This window comes from Sminthopsis crassicaudata, chromosome 1 (genome assembly GCF_048593235.1).
Source record: "Sminthopsis crassicaudata isolate SCR6 chromosome 1, ASM4859323v1, whole genome shotgun sequence".
In the NCBI taxonomy this organism is placed as follows: domain Eukaryota; kingdom Metazoa; phylum Chordata; class Mammalia; order Dasyuromorphia; family Dasyuridae; genus Sminthopsis; species Sminthopsis crassicaudata.
Window position 1 is genome coordinate 248,628,599 of NC_133617.1, and position 21,343 is coordinate 248,649,941.

Here is a 21,343-nt window from a genome sequence, read left to right on the forward strand (position 1 = left end):
TTCATATTCCCAAAACACACTATGACTACATTACCCTCGTACTCAAAAGTTTTCCATGGAACCTTAGTCCCCTCAGGATAAAAAGTGAAAATGTATCACACCAGATTACGTAGATAATATTTCATATTTGCACATGCTGTTTCTTTCTGGTTTTGCACAAGTATTCTTTCACCTTTGCGATGTGTTTCTCCCTCATCTTTGTCTCAAAAAATCCCTCACTTCCTTTGAAATGAAATTCAGGGTCCACTTGAATATAAGGTCTTCTTAGGTCCCCCTACTTGTTAATATTCTCTCCCCCTTCAAATTATTTTGAATTATTTTGTATGTAATATTTACCAACTTGTAGATTCCTTCTCCAGTAAAATATAAATTCTTTAGGGGAAAGATTACTGTCTTTTTATAGTAAAAAGCAATAAAGGCCAAAAGTTTTCTCATATGAAATACATATATCATTAACATTTATATTTGAGGTTTGCATAGTACTTTACAAATATCATTCCAATATATTCTCAAAATAACCAAGAGAAAAATTTGCTACTAATGTTCCCATTTTACAGAAGGAAACTGGCAGTCAAGTTAATGGTAACATAATCAATGTATGAGGCTGAATGTATGCGCCTTGCAGATTCCTAGTGCAACACTATGTCACTTCTGTGTCTTCCAGTGCTTTGTACATAGTCAACATTTAATATTTGTTGAATTTTTTGAACTGATACAGAATGAACTAAATTGAACTGAATTTATCCAAGTTTTGCTACTATTCAAATAAGGAAGCTATAAAATTTATTAACAGAAAAGTAAGGCAGCAATTGTGTCAAATAACTCTGCCTCTATTTTAATCTGAGTCTTCCAGTTGTCAGATATCTACAAAAGCAAAGATAGGGTAGACTCTCAGAGGGATGTTTTTAAACTGGCTCGCTTGGTCTTCCACTAGCTACATAGTCAAAAGAGAGGGACAGAAATCCAAATGAAAGCACAATATTGGTTAGTTGCTTGTTGTCTTTCAGTCCTAAAGAGGACCAAAATGATATCAATGGACAGAGTGTCAGATTGGGCCTGATCAGACTAATAAAAGATGAGAATGTTCTACCATTGGTCAGGCACAACATTTATAGTAGAGGGGTCTCTAAATTTACATGTTTTGAGTGAGAAATCCTGAGCCCCAGTGTGGTAGAACAAGTAAACACCAACAACCTTATTGAAGCAGCAATACTAATAGCCCTCCATCCCACCTGCATACCAGAGCAGCACCAGACACAAGAGACCCCCAATGACCTCAGGGAAACATCCAATGCTACATCAGGTAAACAATCGAGCCTAAGATAATACTCCTTCTACCTGGGAGAAGAGCTCAAATTTAAAAGAAAAGGAAAAGATAAAAAAGATGAGCAAAACAAACAAACAAACAAAAACAACCATAGAAAGTTATTATTGTGACAGAGAAGACCAAGACATAAACTCAGAAGAGGACAACAAAGTCAAAACACCTATGAGCAAAACAACAAAGAAAATGGGAAGCAATCTCAAGCCTAGAAAGAAATAAAGCAAGAGCTCAAAATGAACTTAAAAATCATATAAGAGAGGTTGAAAAAGTTGGGAAAAGTAGAGTGATTCAAAAAATTATGAAAAAAGAGTCAAAATCTTAGAAAAAGAAAACTATTTAGAAAGTAGAGTTGGGCAAATGGAAAAGCAGATGCTGACAAAGGATAGCCTAGAATGGCATACTTGCATCAAAGATTGTGTTGTGCTTTATGAGAGAATCAGTATTGCAGTAGCTATCATTTGATCTATTACAAAGTTGTTCAGAGACATTTGAGTGCACAACTACCTGTAAATAACAACAATAACAAATCATAAAACAACTCTTCCTCTACTTTAGCCTTTTCAAGTTAAATAACTTGTCATTGGTGTAGTGACTGACTTTCATGCTGTATTCATTCTCATTAAAGGCATCTGACAACACTGCTAAAAATTTCATATAAAAAAGCATGAGAGCATGCTTTATTCCATTAGTGACTTGGAAAGCATGAGACCATCATCTACTATGCAAGCCAGCCATCATGAAATAGATGTACAAAACTGATGGACTTTTCCAGGCAACAAAATTTTGACCTAATTTTCCATAAACCCTGATGACTGACCATATCAAAAGTCTTGTCAGATCAATAAATGTAATGTGCAGAATCTGTTTCCTGAATTTCTCCTAGAATTGTCAGGAAGCAAACTCTATAGCAACCTTTCCTCAATGCTTTCAGAAGCCACACTTGTTCTCAGGTAGATGACCATCTTCCAGGTGAAGGATCAGCCTGTAATGAGGATTCTGGCAGTGATCTTGCCAGCAATGACTAAGAGAGACACTTCTGTGATTGTCACAAGATAATCTATTTCTTTTACCTTTAGAGAGACTTCCTCTTGCCATACAATCCAGAAAACTTCAGTCAGTTTTTGTATGAACAGTGGACTTCTCTGTCTCATAAATCTTAGTTGGAACACAATCAGCACCAAGTGCTTTGCTACACAAGAGGAATCTAATGGCTTCTTCAGTTGGAAGTTTGGCTAGAGTGTGATTTACTTTAATCTGAGTTAAACAGTCAATGGCTTCAGGACAGATTGATGATGGTTTGTTGAGAACACTATGGAGGTGTTCAGCCCATTTTTCCAGAATCATGTCATTATCCCTAATTAACGTGGCTTTCAGCATTGACTAATTAAGATACAACATAGATCTTTGGCCCATAAATAACCTTCAGGGCATCATAAAAGTGTTTTTAACTGTTGCTATCAGTGTAAAACTGAATTTTATCTGTCTTCTTAATGAGTCAAGAATCCTCCATCTCTCTAAGCTTCACTTGTACTTTACTTTGCATGGAGTTAAATGCTGACAGATTCTTAAAGACAGATGCATTATCCTGCTGGCAAACCTTGTGGAGTTTTTATTTTTCATTTAGCGGTTTCTAAATTTTTCCAGCATTTTCATCAAACCAGTCTGGATATTTGCAAGTGTTATCACCCAGATGAGGATGTATTATACAACAAATTTCAGAAAGCTGTCCTTTTTTGGTTCCACTGTTGCTAACCATGTGTTGGTTCAACTGTCCCTCCAAATTAACAAGGAACTGCTCCCACTAGATCAGGAAGTGCTCTAATCTGTTGGCATTAAGTCTTTGAGTGGTTATCTTGTCTTAGAGCTACCACTTTTGCTGAATGAGAATATTTGCCTTAGGATAAATTCATTCTGCACCCCATATCACCTTTATCACTCTCACAGCCAGTCTTTTTGCCTTATATTGACAATTTATTAAATGCCAGTGTTTGCTGTGAGAGATGCATTTTAGTGTATTTAGGTAAACTGAAGACAGAGTTGAGAAGGTCATAGAAAGTGATCATTGCAGTAGGTATTTTCAATTCCTCTTCAATTCAATAGAATCACCCAGGACTATAAGCTTATTGATGATGAATATTTCTAGGTCTTCATAAAATTTTCTTTTGATCTCATCAGAATTCATTATGGTGGGAACATAGACACTAATGATGGTGGTATGGCATTTTCCTGCCTGCAGAAGTCACATGGCCATGAGTCTCCCTTTGGTAAACATTCAAACTTATTTGCTAGGTTAATTTTGATTGAAAACCTACACCTGTTTCACTGGGTTCCCCTCACTGTGAGCTACTCCTGAAAAACATGTATCTAGCTCCAATTTCAATAAGCTGAACTTATTTGCCAACTTTATTTCACTTAGGGCTGCTATTTGGAAGAGATACCTGCTGAATTCTCTTGCAGCAAGAGCTGTTCATCTTTCAGGTCAACTAGATTTGTGTTATCCATAAGCATGCATACATTCCATGTACTTTGAATGGAATCATCTTGCAGAAATGTGTGTGTGTGTGTGTGTGTGTGTGTGTGTGTGTGTGTGTGTGTGTGTTTCAAACACACTTTGGGATCCTCATCTGCCATGGTTAACACCAAGGATTAGGTAACACAGACACTTTTTAGGGCACATTTTCTAACCTTCTTCCTCACACCAGAAGGTGAGTAGTGCAGTTCTTAAAAGGCTATTTAAATATTCATAAAGTTGCCAAATCCCACTTCTACTTCTAGTGAGATGATGACTCTGGACCACCTATAAGCACCTCACCTCCTAGTATATCTGCACCTGCTGCTTCTCACTTGCCTGTTGACCACAAGACTTTTAGGTAAAAATGATAAAATGGTATTAGTAATATATTTAGATTCATGCAAAAATTATGCCATCCCTTAGGAGGATAAATACTTGTATGGCCTTCCTAGAAGGGACTGTTTCAGCAAAAATGATAATATTTTAAGGAATATATTCCATAGGGATTCAGCAACATAGGCAAGAATGGAGACCCCTACTTGGTGGACAATTTTTAGTCGTCTAAAAGGCCACCTAAGCACTTGTATCATTTCTAGTTGGTTGTTTTTTGGTTTTTTTTTGTTTTTTTGCCCTTTTTATTCCCCCTTACAGAATCAAGACGTTTGTAACTATTTTTTGGCTTCCCTGTTATTTCCCTGTTATTATCTTCTTAAGTTTAACTTTTCTACTATCCTCACTTTTTCCCCCAATAAATTAAATATATTTCTAAAATGTTAGTATATGTATATGTATTCACTATCTCCGTTGTCTATTTCAGGTAAGAATGAAGTTTATCTAAAGTCCACTTCCCTGATCTCTACCTCTGTATGCATGAACAAGTATGAGCAAGGTAGCTTGGAGTCAGGAAGACTTCACTTCAAATCTGGCCTTGAACACTGAGTAGCTGAGTGAACCTAAGCAAGTCATGGAATTATTGTTTGCCTCAATTATTTCATTTGCAAAATGGAGATTATAATAGCACTTACAGGGTTCATGTCTAATTTTCCAGGGGGTTTCCACTTCCTTCTCCAACCCTTTCTATAGATGAGGAAACTAAGGCAAACTATGAGCTAAGAAAATTACCTGCATAGACAATTTCATGAAAAGTAAGGGTAATTTTTTCTGAATATAAGAGATTATAACTAAATGAGTGTGATGGCTCTTTGGATGGATTCTTGAGGTGGTAGTATGTTAAAGATTTCATGAGGAAGAAACTTAAACCTTCACTAAGCCTTCCAAAATTGGTAGTTTGCTTACTGTTTCTCTTTATTTGTTTTGCTTTTATTTTAGCTTATCTTTCTATATGAGAATTCTAATTTGAAATTAAAATATTTCTGAACATTAAAGCACCACTGATAAAGAGAGGAGAGAGTCATTGACTTTTTGTCCTAGAGTAATGGCATCTGTGGGAACTGGAAGTCCTTTATAATTTATCTCTTCCTATATTTCCAATCTTTTTATACTCCTCTCTTCATTCTGATTCAAAGAGAGATACAGACTCTTGGCTTCCTTCTTTGACTCTTTTCTGGCTTCTAGCTATAATTCTATCTTATGGACCTTCTGCAAGACAACTTTCTTGGTTCCTGATTAAGGCTAATACCTTGCTTTTGAGAGTTTGTAGCCAAGATAAATTGGAGATACTCTCTCAGTATGAGCTTCTCCTGCAAGGTAGAATTATTTTGCCTTTCTTTATAGCCCTAACACTTAGCACAGTGTCTGCCACATAGGAAACTCTGAATAAATACTTAATGACTACTAGAGTCAACAGCTGAGAAGACATTTGTTTTCCTAGGCCATGGGAGGGGGCTTTAATATGTTCCATATTGTTGCTATTCTACAAAGTGGGAAATGTCCACCAAGCAGGGACACTTCAGGGAATGTGAAAGCACTGAAAGGTCTCTTTTCAACCTTCCTCTTCCATTTGGAGCTCATTAACAAGCACTGGTTTGCATTTGCTTTTCATGTGATGAAATAAGCTGCCTTCTTTATACTTTATGCTGCCCAGACCTCTCTTCACTTAGTGGTTTTAATAGATATCCAGTGGTTTTAGCCCCTTATAAGATCATAGAAAGTTCCCTTCTAATTTGGGGTTTAGATTGTCTATCCCTGGCCACTATTAAAGAATGTTTCTCTAACTTGAGACATACATCCTGAGTCATTCATCCCACATTTCCTTACAATTTTGTAAACTTTACGAAGCAGATTTTTTTTTAAAATGGAATTCTGGGATATTTGGTTTCTTGAATGACCTGTTCCTCCACCTGTTTCCCTCGCCAAAAAATTCAAACTTTTGTTTTTTGTGACACCTATTAATTAAATAAAATTTTAAAACCACTAGATTAGATTAAAATATCAAGCTAATGGGACAGCAATTTCCTTGTGGGAATTGGAAGCAGAAGTCAAATTAGACTCCACAACAGTATAAATCAAAAGCATCAACCAAGTTGGAAACTAGAAGTTCTCTGAAGTATCAAGATTCCAAAGAGGCAGGAAGCCTCTCTCCAAAAAGAAGGGGATGAGGTGGGGCAGAGATTCAAAGCAAAATATCAACACTAGATCTGAAATCAGGATAGAGTAGACATCAAAATTTTATTTCATGTATTTTAACTTGTCCTCCTAAAGTTTCTTTGTTTAATGGCTATTTGTGTGTTTCCCTTTCTTACATTGCACTGAAACACCAGTGTGGCCATAGGATTATTATCTTATGGCTCTTTAGATCTCAAGCCAGTGGTCAGTAGGTCATGTTGATTAGAAGGTATCCACAAATTCTAGCAATGCAAATTGAAATAACCTCATAAAGAAGGAATATCTACCCTTTCTAGTCCACTAGGTATCAGAAATTGCCCCATCCCCTACATGTATGTATGTGTATATATGTATAAGTGTGTATACATTTTTTTTTCCTTGCTCAATTATTGGTGATAAGTGAGGATTTTCAGGATGTAGTTTGGGGCTGAAAGAAGGATATCCTAACAAAGAACAGTGAAAGTAGGTGAATAAAAAGATACAGTAAAGGAAACTGAGAAAGATTGTAAAGGGCTGAAAATCTGAGTTGCACTAAATCCAACCAAGCACTTGAGGCTAATTACCAATTGAACAATACTCTATTACTATTAACATATATTTGGAGGATAACTCTGCCCAATTATTCTGTGCTGGCTCAATCTGTGGGTGGAGACAGAGAAGTGTGAGAGTTGAGAGGGTAGAGTAGGATAAGTGGGATCATTCTTAGGTGGTGATCAGAGAGAAAGGAGGTATAGAGATTCCTATATCTAATCCCCTGACATCAACCTCAAAAGACCAAGAATAAAGATTTTTGCTTATCCTGACTCCAGCTGATTCTTAGATATCCAGGGTACTAAGGTGGTCATTACAAAAAACAAAGATTAAATAAATTATGCAAGATTACACAACTAGGAATGATCTTGAACTCAGATCTTATTCACTGGGCCACCTAGCTGCTGAGTAATTTATTTTGGATGAAAATTCATGAGTTTAGTAACCATTACTCTGAAATACTGAGGAGGAAAATTTCCAACATTTAGGTGAAACTGGTCTCTTTGCCTAAATTTACACATAAATATGTATTTGTGTATGTGTGAAAAGCAGCTGCCTGTAAAGCAAATGATTTTCTTCAATACTTCCCTTCTTCACTGTAGGTCACTAATACCTTTGACTCCTCAGAGATGTTCAGTAAAGGGATCCAAGTCATTAAAAATCCTTCTCCTGATTCTAATATAATTCCTTCCTTGTATATAGATTACTTAGTACTTGTCCAAGTCTCCCTCACAATAGCTTTGATTAATACAAAAAAGATATATAGATGTTAATCAAAAAGTGTCCTTATCTAATAAATGTAATTATTTTAAGATGTTGGATAATAATCTAATAAAATTTTAAGTAATAATAAAATGTTTTAAGATGGTAGAACTTAAAACTTACACCTATTATACTTTAATGCTCAACTGATTTTTTTTTCCTTTTGCTGATCAACATATTCAGAGATGTAAAGTTTCCTGCTATATCCCAAAAGTTTTGGTGACTTTTCTCATTATTTTCATTTTCTTTGATAAATTTAAGTAATATTTATTTTGTTCCTAGAAGCATTTAATCTTTCAATTATATGTTAGTCTCCACTTAAGTCAAATCTTTTCTTCAAATTATCTTTATCAATACTAATTTTATTGTAGTATGATTTGTAAGAAATTCTTTCATTTTCTACTATATTACATTTGTTTTTGAGTCCTTTATGTCTCAGAACGTTAATTTTTTTTTGTAAAAGTACTATGAAAAGCTGAAAAAATACACATAACTTTAACAAAGTTACAGGATACAAAATAAATCCACACACATCATCAGCATTTCTAAATGTTACCAACAAAGTCCAGCAGCAAAAGATACAAAAAGAAATTCCATTTAAAATAACCATAGATAATATAAAACATTTTGGAGTCTATCTACCAAGACAAAGCCAAGAATTATATGAACATAATTATAAAATACTTTCCACATAAAAGTAAATCTAAATAATTGGAAGAATATCAAATACTCATGGGTAGTCCAAACAATTCTTCCTAAATTAATCTATTTATTCAATGCCACACTGATCAAACTGCCAAGAAATAACTTTAGAGAGCTAAAAAAAAATAACAACAAAAGGTCAATAATTTCAAGGGAATTAATAAAAAAAAAAAAATGCCAATGAAAGTGACCTAGTTGTATCAGACTTAAAAATATTTGTAAAGCAGCAGTCATCAAAACCATTTGGTACTGGCTAAAAAATGGTCATGGATCAGTAGAATAGGTTTGGTTCAAAAGATACAATAGTCGATGACTATAGTAATCTAGTATTTGATAAACCCAAAGACTTCAGCTTTGGAGATAAGAACTCACTATTTGACAAAAATTGCTGGAAAAAAAATGGAAAATAGTATGACAGAAAGTAGACATTGACCAACAGCTAACTTCCTATACCAAGATAAGGTCAAAATGGATTCATGATTTAGATACAAAGGGAGATACTATATGCAGATCAGAAAAACAAGAAATAGTCTATCTCTCAGTCTATGGAGAACGAAGGAATTCATGCCTGAAGAAGAACTAAAGAACATCATGAAATGCAAAATGAATAATTTTGATTGTATTAAATGAAAAAGGATTTGTACAAACAAAATCAATGAAATCAAGATTAGAAGGAAAGCAGAAAACTGGGGGGATTTTTTTTTTAATTCAGGGGCCTGATAAAGACTTCGATTTCTAAAATATATAGAGAATTGACTCAAATTTATAAGAATAAAAGCCATTCTCCAATTGATAAGTGGTCAAAGGTCATGAACAATTTTTAAATGAAGAAATTAAAGCCATTTCTAGTCATGAAAAAGTGTTTTAAATCACTATTGATTACAAAAATGCAAATTAAAACAATTCTAAAGTAAGACCTCTAAGATTAGCTAAGATAACAGAACAAGATAATGATGAATGTTGGAGAGGATGTGGGAAAACTAAGACACTAATACATTACTGGTGGAGTTGTGAACTGAACCAACCACTTTGGAGAATAATTTGGAACTATGCCCAAAAGGTTATCAAACTGTGCATTATCCTTTGAAGCAGCAGTGTCTCTACTAGGTCTGTATCTCAAAGAGATCATAAAAAAAGGAAAAAGAACCTACATATGCAACAATATTTGTGGAAGCTTTCATAGTGGCAAGAAACTAAAAACTGAGTGGCTTCCCATCAGTTGGGGAATAGTTGAATAAGATATGATATATGGATATAATAGAATATTATTTTTCTATAAGAAATAAGCAGCAGATGATTTTGGGAGAGATTTACATGAACTGATGATTTACATGAACTGATTCTAAATGAAGTGAATAGAGCCAAGAGGAAATTGTACACAACAAGATTATGTGATGATCAATTCTAATGGATTTGACTATTTTCAACAATGAGGTGATTCAGGCCAATTCCAACAGATTTGTGATGGAGTCATTTGCATCCAGAGAGAGGACTGTGGGGACTCAATGTGAATCAACATAGTATTTTCACTTTTTTTTGTTGTTTGCTTGCTTTTTTCTTCTTTCTTGTTTTTTCCTCTTTTGATCTGATTTTTCTTGTGCATCATGATAAATATGGAAATATGTTTAGAAGAATTGCACATGTTTAATCCATATTGTATTATTTACTATGTAAGGGAGGGAGATGGTGGACAGGGAGGGAGAAAAATTTGGAATACAAGGTTTTGCAAGGGTGAGTGTTGAAAACTATTTTTGTATGTAATTTGAAAAATAAAAAGCTTTTAGTATAAATATATATTGCTACTTAGTGAAATAGTCCAACTATTCCAGGAAAAATAATTTGGCCATTTATTTTGACTGTAGAACTTCAATTACGTAAATACTTTCAAGGATGAAAATATAGAAGGAAATGGCCTCGTATATTACAAGCATTTTGATGGAGAAAAAGGTCTAGAATCTAAAGAGAAAGAGTGGAAAAAATAAGAGTGCCTCTATAGCAAGAAAAGTATGACCCTGGATGTAGAGACAAGAACCACTGAGTTGAAATTCCATCTTGGTAATTTAATAATTGTATGTGCCTGAACAAGTCACTTAGCCTCACTTGCACGTCAGTGCCTATGAAAGAAAGGTGCTGGATCTGATGAGAAATAAGATCACTCCATGCTCCAAATCTGTGATCTGAAAACAAACACCAACAATAATTAGCTAAATTTAGTGCCCCTGAGAAACTAGCTATTGTTAATTTGTACACCATTCAGGAATCAAAACCCAGAGCAAATAGTAAAAAGAAAAAAGAAGACACCTTGTACATTCTAGTAAGGGCAAATAGGTAAAAAAAAATTAATGACAATATTTTAAATAATTCAAAATAATACTTTCTATTTAAATAATATTTTGTGTACAGTTTTAAAAGAAGTTTTGCCACATAACTCAGTGAGGTAGACAACATAGTTATTCTTTATCCTCAATCTGCAAGTGAGGATTTCAGAGATTAAATTACAAATTAGTGATTTGTCTGGGGGGAGGGGAAGAAGGCCCAAACCCATGCTTTTAAAAGGAAACTGTTTGACCCACTCTACAATCTGGATTTAGATTAATCTGTCAAAATTTTCACAGCACAGTTGTGTTGTCATCCACCCACTGTAACATTATTTTCCTCCAGGTCTCTCTTTTGATCTTTCTTCGGATTTTCTATCTGAATCCAGCACATTTGGTATAAAAGTTTGAAATTACCTATCTTTGATTTTCTGTACTGCAGCTTGATTTTCTTTCTCTAGTGATTTATTTCTTCTCATTAGTGAATCTGCTTTTCTGAAGACTATTGCAAATTCATTCTGTAGCTTTCGGATTTCACTGGTCCATAATTTTTTCTTAAGAAATAAAATGAGACCTTTAAGGTAAGATTTAAGTTTGTTTCTCCCTTTACCAAAGGAAAATATACAGAAAATTATTTTAGCAATAATTAATGAGCATTCACAAATGGAAAGAAACTTACTGCATCCTGATATTCATTCAATGAAGTTTCACATTGCTCTTCTAACTTTCTAATCTTCTCGGCATTCAAATACACTATTTTTTTCAGTTCAATTAGCTAAATAAAAAAAAAAAATTAAAGTTCATTGTAAGATTGTAACAAAGAATTTTAAAAAAAGGTGAAAATAAAAGTGCAGCATACCATTACCTGTAACATTACACATTTACAATTCTGAACCACTATACAGAAGGAAAGGGGAAGTGTTAAAAGTAATTTTTTATTCATAAATATTGCAATAGATTAAAAATTGTGTGAGGTACAACATATTTAGAAGTCACTCCAAGAAGGTATGAAACTAAGAAAAGGAATGGATTCCTACTACTTCTAACATTGTTTTTTCAAGAGGATAGACAAGAAGAGAAAAATCCCGATCAAGGATGGTCTTTTTCATGAATTGTATAAGATAACATCCTTTATAACTAAATCATCAATGTGAACCAAGATAGAATTTTAGTACACAATTAAAATAAATGAGGCAAAGCAGAATGCTTTGAAATAGTATATTTAAAATATCTCTGTTAGGAAAAGCCAATTGGCAAGAGAAATCTCAAAACACTTCCTCAAAACACACTGAGAACTCCAAAAGACTTTAGCTTAAAAAGGACAATTTCTCCCACTGCATGAGGGGCTATTACCAGTCATCTTGGCTTATGTCTTGCCACTGGTCTCCAATAAGAAGAGAATGAGGCTGATAACTTAGTCTGCCTCACTCAAATCCAACTCACTTGTAAGTCAAGACATCATGTTCCTGATGTCATTGATCCTATTTGAGAATAAAGAATAAAATAAATTTCCATTGTTATGTGACTCTAAAGTTGTAGGGCTCAGAAAGATTATAGACATCAACTAGTCAAATTCTCTCATTGTTACAGATGAGAAAGATGAAGTTTGGTTCTACTCAAAATAATGATAATGCTCATAAAATATCTGGGAAACAATCTATCAAAACACACCCAATATCATTATGTTTACAATCACTAAATGTTCCTTCTAGAAGTAAAGAACAATTTAATTACTATAAAAATATTCAGTGCTCACTGACTGAAGTCTACCAAGATTATAAAAATAAAATACTATAATCAAGAGTAAATTACAGATTTAGTACTACGCAAATAAAATTGCCAAGGAAATACTTTATAGAATTAGTATCAAAACTCATTTTGGACATATAAACTACCCAAGGGAAAAGGAATATAAGTTGGAATGAAAACGAAATTTCACAGTCAGACTTCAAATTATACTCTAAAATGATAATCAGTAAAATTTCCTGATTGAAAAAAATTTTAAGTAGTTCAAAAGAACAGACTAAACAAGAAAGAATAAAAAATAAGTGAATTCAATAAACCAGTGTTCAATAAACTCCAAGCATAAATCACTGGAAAATTCCACATTTGACAAAAATTAGTGGAGAAAATATTCAAGTCTGAAAGAAACTAGATCTTATGTAAGATATCATAATAGAGATGCAAATGAGTTCATTCATTATATTATACATAGGATCATAAATTAGAACCAAGAAGTCTCTTAAAGGTTACCTAATCTTGCTCTCATTTTATACTTGAAAAAATGAATGCCCAGAGTTAAGTAACTTGTCCAAGGCCATTTAAGTAGCAGGTAATAAACAAGGGTTTTAAACAATGGCTTTTAACATTCATTTATTTAACATTTAACATTCATTTAACATTAAAATATAATATTCTTTCCATTGTAAAAAAGGTTTTGATGAACCTCAAGAATCCAAAGTTTAAAAGAATGCTCATTCTTGAATGAAATTCTAAAAATAAACAGTAAACATGTGTGCATCCATTTTGGATAATGACTCTGGAAAAGTATGTTATAGTTATGAGAGGGTACAATATTAACAACGAAAATTATGCAAACGAGAAACATAGAAGATTTTATCAGAAGAATAACTAAAATTATTTTATATGAATAAAAAGCAATACTCTTGTGCTAAAAGAAATAATGAGGATAGAGCAGTAAACAAAACAAAAAAGACAATTTATACAATAGCATTGTAAAAACAAACAACCTTGAAAAATTTAAATTCTTTGTTAAAGTGGGTGTAGTCCAGCATCATGCAGGCAGATCTAGATTACAAGGAAACCAGGGCAATCACTCTGACCCTGGAGTTTGCATTTTAGTTATGAGGGAATCCAAGGCTTAACTCCTAGATACATAGTCTGCTAAGAGAAGTTATTTTGGAGATAGCCCCGCCCTGAGCAATGGAGTACTACAGATTCTCTCTCTTTAACTTAGAAGATGATCCTAGAAGAAAAAGAGGGCCACAGTTGTTTGTCAGTTTGACTTGGCATTATAATATCAAATAAGACAAACTAGGACTAGGAAGAAGAACATAAAACCTAATCCTAATTCAAAATCAATTGAAGAAATAAGTCTGAAAAAATGAACAAACAAAAAAAAAGATAGAGGACTGGTATGATAGCAAGACTGCCCAAGACACAATTCAGAAAAGCTAAATACCACCAAAAACCTCAAGGGAAAATATGGCTTCACAACAAGATCATTGGAATTCCGAGAAGAAATTAAGAGGTTTTTTTTCAGAGAATTAAAATGATATCTTAAATGAACAAGAGTGCTATTAGAAAAAATTGTAAAAGAAATGAACCATGAATGAGATATTTAAAATATTTGACAGTTTAGCATAAGTGACACAAAACTATATATGTGACACACCTCTTCAAAATTAAAATGGACCAATTGTCAGTTAATTACTCTATAAGACAACAAAAAGTATCATAATAGAGTCCAAAGTTTGAAAAATAGAAAAAAATTAGTTATGTTAGAAACAATTGATATGAAAAATGAATCAAGGAAAAGCAATTTAAAAATCATTAAAAGTCATTAAGATGATTGAGTAAAGCCAGGAAGCAATTCAAGCTCTCCCAGTTTCCATTGGAAACCACATAAAACCAAGACTGAACAGAAACAAAGGAATGAAATCACTCTCCAATTCAAGATAGACTGGAAAAACTTCAAGAAAGGTCAGTCTCACTAGGATGAAAAGGGTGTTCAGCCCAGCTCAGACAGACAGGGAAAGCTGGTGAGAAGGTATTAATCACAGCAAATCAGCAACTAAGGTTCAGTAGAGGAACAGATCAGTGGGGCAGCTTCCATTATCAGCTCAGAAGGTAAACTCTGGGAAACCAGGCTGTTTCCTGAAAAGAGTAGGCAAACCTAACCCGTGCAAACACAAGGGTTCCCTGTGCTCAAAGTCAAGGCTCAGAGCTGCACAGAAAACTACCTTTATTCTAGGAGCAGAGGTCAACTATAAAAGCAAAAAAAGGAAAAATACCAAAAGAAAAGAAAATGAGCAAGAAAAAAAACTGTTTTGTATACATATATTGTATTTAATTTATACTATAACATATTTAACATATATTGGTCAACCTGGGGGAGGGGAAAAATTAGAACAAAGGGTTTGGCAATTCTCAAAGCTGTAAAATTACCCATGCATATATCTGGTAAATAAAAACTATTAAAATATATTTTAAAAAAAAGAAAGAAAGAAAGAAAGAAAGAAAGAAAGAAAGAAAGAAAGAAAGAAAGAAAGAAAGAAAGAAAGAAAGAAAGAAAGAAAGAAAGAAAGAAAGAAAGAAAGAAAGAAAGAAAGAAAGAAAGAAAGAAAGAAAGAAAGAAAAAAGAAAATGAGCAAGAAACAGAAAAGAACTTTGAGCACAGAAAGATACTACAGTGACAGGGCAGACCAAAATACAAAATCAGACGAAGAAAAAATGTCCACAGAATCTCAAAGAGTGATATGAATTAATCTCAAATGCAAAGAGGCTTCTTGGAAATGCTCATAAAGGACTTAAAAAGAGATGGATTTCTTTTTTTTTTTAAATAATTTATTCATTTTATAATTATAATTTTGTGACAGTATATATGCATGGGTAATTTTTTTTACAACATTATCCCTTGTATTCACTTTTCCAAATTTTCCCCTGTCTCCTTCTACTTCCTCCCCTAGATGACAGGCAATCCCATATATATTAAATGTGTTACAGTATAACCTAGATACAATATATGTGTGTAAAACCAAATTTCCTTTTGCACGGTAAGAATTGGATTCTGAAGGTATAAGTAACGTGGGTAGAAAGACAATATAGCAAATATTTTCACTCCTTTCCCAGTGTTCTTTCTTTGGGTGTAGATGTTTCTGTCCATCATTGATCAACTGGAACTGAATTAGATCTTCTTTATGTTGAAGATATCCACTTCAATCAGAATATATCTTCATACAGTATCATTGTTGAAGAGTATAGTGATCTTCTGGTTCTTCTCATTTCACTCAGCATCAGTTCATATAAGTCTCTCCAAGCTTCTCTATATTCATCCTGCTGGTCATTTCTTACAGAGCAATAATATTCCATAACATTCATATACCATAATTTACCCAACCATTCTCCAATTGATGGGCATCCATTCATTTTCCAGTTTCTAGCCACTACAAAAAGAGCTACCACAAACATTTGGCACATACAGGTCCCTTTCCCATCTATAGTATTACTTTGGGATATAAGTCCAGGAGTAGCACTGCTGGATCAAAGGGTATGCACAGTTTGATAACTTTTGGGGCATAGTTCCAAATTGCTCTCCAGAATGGCTGGATTATTTCACAACTCCACCAACAATGCATCAGTGTCCTAGTTTTCCCACATCTCCTCCAACATTCATCATTATCTTTTCCTGTCATCTTAGCCAATCTGAGAGGTGTGTAGTGGTATCACAGAGTTATCTTAATTTGCATTTCTCTGATCAATAGTGATTTGGAACAATCTTTTATATGAGTGGATATAGTTTCAATTTAATCATCTGAAAATTGTCTGTTCATATCTTTTGACCATTTATCAATTGGAGAATGGTTTGATTTCTTATAAATTAGAGTCAGTTCTCTATATATTTTGGAAATGAGGTCTTCATCAGAACCTTTAACTGTAAAATATTTTCCCAATTTGTTACTTCCCTTCTAATCTTATTTATATTAGTTTTGTTTGTACAAAAGCTTTTTAATTTGATGTAATCAAAATCTTCTATTCTGTGATCAATAATGATCTCTAGTTCTCCTTTGGTCATAACTTCCTTCCTCCTCCACAGGTCTGAGAGGTAGACTATCCTCTGTTCCTCTAATCTATTTTTTGATCTCATTCTTTATGCCCAAATCATGGACCCATTTTGATCTTATCTTGGCATATGGTGTTAAGTGTGGGTCCATATTTAATTTCTGCCATTTAATTTCCCATTTTCTCAACAGTTTTTTTCAAATAATGAATTCTTATCCCAAAAGTTGGCATCTTTGGGTTTGTCAAACACTAGATTGCTATAGTTGAACCCTATTTTGTCCTGTGTACCTAATCTGTTTCACTGATTGACTAGTTTATTTCTTAGCCAATACTAAATGGTTTTGGTGAATGCTGCTTTATAATATAGCTTTAGATAAGGTACAGCTAGGCCACCTTCATCTGACTTTTTTTTTTCATTAATTCCCTTGAAATTCTCGACCTGTTGTTCTTCCATTTGAATTTTGTTGTTTTTTTTACTAGGTCATTAAAATAGTTTCTTGGGAGTCTGATTGATTGGTATAGCTCCAAATAAATAGATTAGTTTAGGTATTTTGTCATCTTTATTATATTCGCTCGGCCTATCCAAGAGCACTTAATGTCTTTCCAGTTATTTAAATCTGACTTTATTTTTGTGGCAAGTGTTTTGTAATTTTGCTCATATAATTCCTGACTTTTCTTTGATAGATGGATTCCCAAATATTTTATACTCTCAACAGTTGTTTTGTATGGAATTTCTCTTTGTATCTCTTGCTGTTGCATTTTGTTGGTGATATATAAAAATGCTGAGGATTTATATGGGTTTATTTTGTATCCTGAAACTTTGCTAAATTTCTGAATTATTTCTAATAACTTTTTATTAGAATCTCTTGGGTTCTCTAAGTATACCATCATATCATTTGCAAAGAGTGACAGTTTGATTTCCTCATTTCCTCCTCTTATTCCTTTAATCTCTTTCTCGACTCTTATTGCTTATTAATGGTGATAGTGGGCAACTTTGTTTCACTCCTGATCTTACTGGGAAAGGTTCCAGTTTATCTCAATTACATATTATGCTTACTGAAAGTCTTAATTATATGCTCCTGACTATTTTAAGGAATAGTACATTTATTCCTATACTCTCAAGTGTTTTTAGTATGAATGGATATTGTATTTTATCAAATGCTTTTTCTGCATCTATTGAGATGATCATATGGTTTTTATTAATATGGCCAATTATACTACTAGTTTTCCTAATATTAAACCAGCCCTGCATTCCTGGTATAAATCCTACTTGATCATAGTGTATTATCCTGGGGATGATTTTCTGAAGTCTTTTTGCTAATATCTTATTTAAGATTTTAGCATCAATATTCATTAAGGAGATTGGTCTATAGTTTTCTTTCTCAGTTTTCAACCTACCTGGTTTAGGTATCAGTACCATGACTGTGTCATAAAAGGAATTTGGTAGGACTCCTTCATTCCCTATTTTTTCAAATAGTTTATATAACATTGGGGCTAATTGTTCTTTAAATGTTTGGTAGAATTCACATGTAAATCCATCTGGTCCTGGGGATTTTTTCCTGGGGAGTTGATTAATAGCTTGTTCTATTTCTTTTTCTGAAATGGATCTATTTAAGCAGTTTATCTCCTCCTCTGTTAATCTAGAAAAACCTTTATTTTTGGAGGTAGTCATCCATTTCACTTAAGTTATCAAATTTATTGGCATAAAGTTGGGCAAAGTAATTCCTTATTATAGCTCTAATTTCCACTTCATTGGTGGAAAGATCCCCCTTTTCATTTTAAGACTAACAATTTGATTTTCCTCTTTCCTTTTTCTGATCAGATTTACCAAAGCTTTATCTATTTTATTGTCTTTTTCATAAAGCCAACTCAGTTTTATTTATTAATTCAATAGTTTTTTTGTTTTTGTTTTTGTTTTTACTTTCAATATTATTGCTTTCTCCTCTTAATTTTAGAATTTCAAGTTTAGTTTTTGGTTGGAGGTTTTTTATTTGGTCTTTTTCTAATTTTTTAAGTTGCAGGCCCAATTCATTGATCTTCTCTTTCTCTATTTTATTCAAGTAAGCCTCTAAAGATATAAAATTTTCCCTTATTACCGCATTAGCTGCATCCCACAAATTTTGGTATGATGTCTCATTATTGTCATTATCTTGGGTGAAATTATTGTTTCTATAATTTGCTGTTTCACCCAATCATTCTTTAAGATGAGATTATTTAGTTTCCAATTACTTTTTGGTCTATTTACCCCTAACTTCTTGCTGAATGTAGTTTTTATTGCATTGTGATCTGAGAAGAGAGCATTTACTATTTCTGCCTTCCTGCCTTTAATTTTGAGATCTTTATATGGTCAATTTTTGTATAGGTTCCATGAACTGCTGAGAATAAAGTATATTCTTTTCTATCACCATTGAGTTTTCTCCAAAGATCTCTCATACCTAATTTTTCTAATGTTCTATTTACCTCTTTAATTTCTTTCTTATTTGTTTTGTGGTTTGGTTTATCTAATTCTGAGAGTGCAAGCTTGAGATCTCCCACTATTATAGTTTTGCTGTCTATTTCTTCTTGCAACTCTCTTAACTTCTCTTTTAGGAAGTTAGATGCTATACCACTTGGTGCATATATGTTTAGTATTGATATGGCTTTACTGTCTATGCTATCCTTAAGCAAGATATAGTTTCCTTCCTTATCTCTTTTAATTAAGTCAATTTCTGCTTTTGCTTGATCTGAGATAAGGATGGCTACCCCTGCTTTTTTGACTTCACCTGAAGCATAATGGATTCTGCTCCAGCCTTTTACCTTTACTCTGTATGTGTCTCCTTGCTTTAAATGTGTTTCCTGTAAACAACATATTGTAGGGTTCTGATTTTTGATCCAATCTGCTATCCGCCTCTGCTTAATGGGAGAGTTCATCCCATTCACATTTACAGTTAAAATTTATAATTCTTTATTTCCTGTCATCCTATTATCCCCTGATTATGCTTTTTTCTCCTTGTCCTCCCTGAACTCCTTCCACAGTATTGAATTTATGGACCCCACTTGTGACATGCAGCCCTCTCTTTTTAATATCCCTCCCTCCTCCTTTTAAGTCCCTTCCCCTTTCTTATACCCTTCCCTTATTCCTCTTTTCCTTTTCCCTTTTCCTCTCCCCTCTTTTAGTGAGGTGAGAGAGAATTCTCTGAAAAACAAATATGTCAATTATTTACTCTTTCAGCCAATGCTGATGAGAGGAAGATTCACTCAATGTTCCTCCCCCTCTCTAAATTCCCTCAGATGTGGTAAATTTTCTTTGCCTCTTCCTGGGATGTAGTTTCCCTCTTTTTATATCTCCTTTACTGTTTTCTGATACTATCCCCTTTCCCTTACTACTTCCCTATTTTATGTTATATCAGTAAAATCAAATTATATATGTGGACTTTATGTATATCCACAACAGAAATACAGTTCTCAAGAGTTATTTTTATCTTTTTCTGCTTCTCTTGAATCTTGTGGATGTAGAGCAAAATTTTTGTATAAGCCTGGTTTTTTTCTTAGAAACAAATGGAATTCCTCTGCTTCATTAAATGTCCATCTTCTTCCATGGAAGAAGGGTAGTTTATTCTTGGCTGCATTCCAAGTTCCTTTGCCTTTCATAAAATCAGATTCTAGGCCCTTCAATCCTTTAATGTGGAGGCAGCCAGATCTTGAGTGACCCTTATTGTGGCACCTCAATATTTGAATTGTTTTTTCCTGGCTGCTTGCAATATTTTTTCCTTAGTCTGGTAGTTCTGCAGCTTAGCCACAATGTTCCATGGAGTTTGTTTGTTTGTTTGTTTGTTTGTTTGTTTGTTTTTAGGGTCTTTTTCAGAAGGTGTTCAATGAATTCTTTCAACATTTATTTTCCCTTCTATTTCTATAATCTCTGGACAGTTCTCTTTGATGATTTCCTATAAAATAGAATCTAGGCTCCTTTTTTCATCATAATTTTCAGGAAGTCCAATGATCCTCAGATTATCTCTTCTAGATCTATTTTCCAGCTATGTAGTTTTTCCAAGTAGATATTTGAAAATTTTCTCCAGTTTTTCTTTTTTTTTTTTGGTTTTGCTTGACTATTCTTGGTGTTCCAATAAATCATTCATTTCTATTTGTTCAGTTTTGATTTTTAATGAGTTATTTTCTTCATTAGCTTTTTTTTTAACTTCTTTTAATATATGTCCAATTGAGTTTTTAAATTGAGTTTTTTTTGCACTATGGAATTTTTTTCCATTTCACTAAATTTATTTTCTTTTTTTCAATTCACAAATCCTATTTTCTTGGGAATTCTTTATCTTTTCCAATTCACAGATCCTACTTTCCTGTGATTTCTTTACCTTTTCCAGTTCACATTTCAGGAAGTTGTTATTCTCTTGCATAGCTTCTCTTTCCTTTCTTTATTTTTCTTCTAATTCTCTTTTGAAGATTTTTAATAGTCTCTTCTAAGAGATCGTGATTTGGGGTATTGTCTGGAGCCTGTTTGCTATTAGGCTCCTCAGGGTTGGAAACCAGCTCTCTTTCTGTATAGAAGCTATCAATAGTTTTCTTGAATTTTTTTACTTATTTTTTTAAAGCCTTTATAGTCTGCCTTCAGGGCAAGGAGGTTACCAGCTTCCTCTGCAGAGCAAGGATGGGTATATGGACAGTAGCTGTCCTCTCAATGTGCTGCAAGGAACAGATGAGCTGCTGGAGTGCTCTGGGAAGAACTCTACACCGGAAGTGACTAGGCCTGGGTAACAAAGGCCATGCTGTGTAAGTGCCCTGCCAGGGCACTGTGCAGATTAGAGACTGCCCCAGACTGTGCCCCCTGCTGTGCAGGTT

General features: G+C 33.6%; 1 protein-coding gene across 1 annotated transcript in view; it reads right to left on the reverse strand.

Annotated features, from left to right (window-relative positions):
• CCDC178 (coiled-coil domain containing 178) overlaps nt 1-21,343 on the reverse strand; it is a 630,290-nt gene that overhangs the window by 443,155 nt on the left and 165,792 nt on the right. Inside the window, exons 12-13 of the mRNA XM_074277537.1 lie at nt 11,391-11,486; nt 11,129-11,265 (exon numbers count right to left, since the gene is read on the reverse strand). Of these exons, the coding sequence (XP_074133638.1) occupies nt 11,129-11,265; nt 11,391-11,486 (233 nt within the window). The remainder of the gene's footprint in view (nt 1-11,128; nt 11,266-11,390; nt 11,487-21,343) is intronic.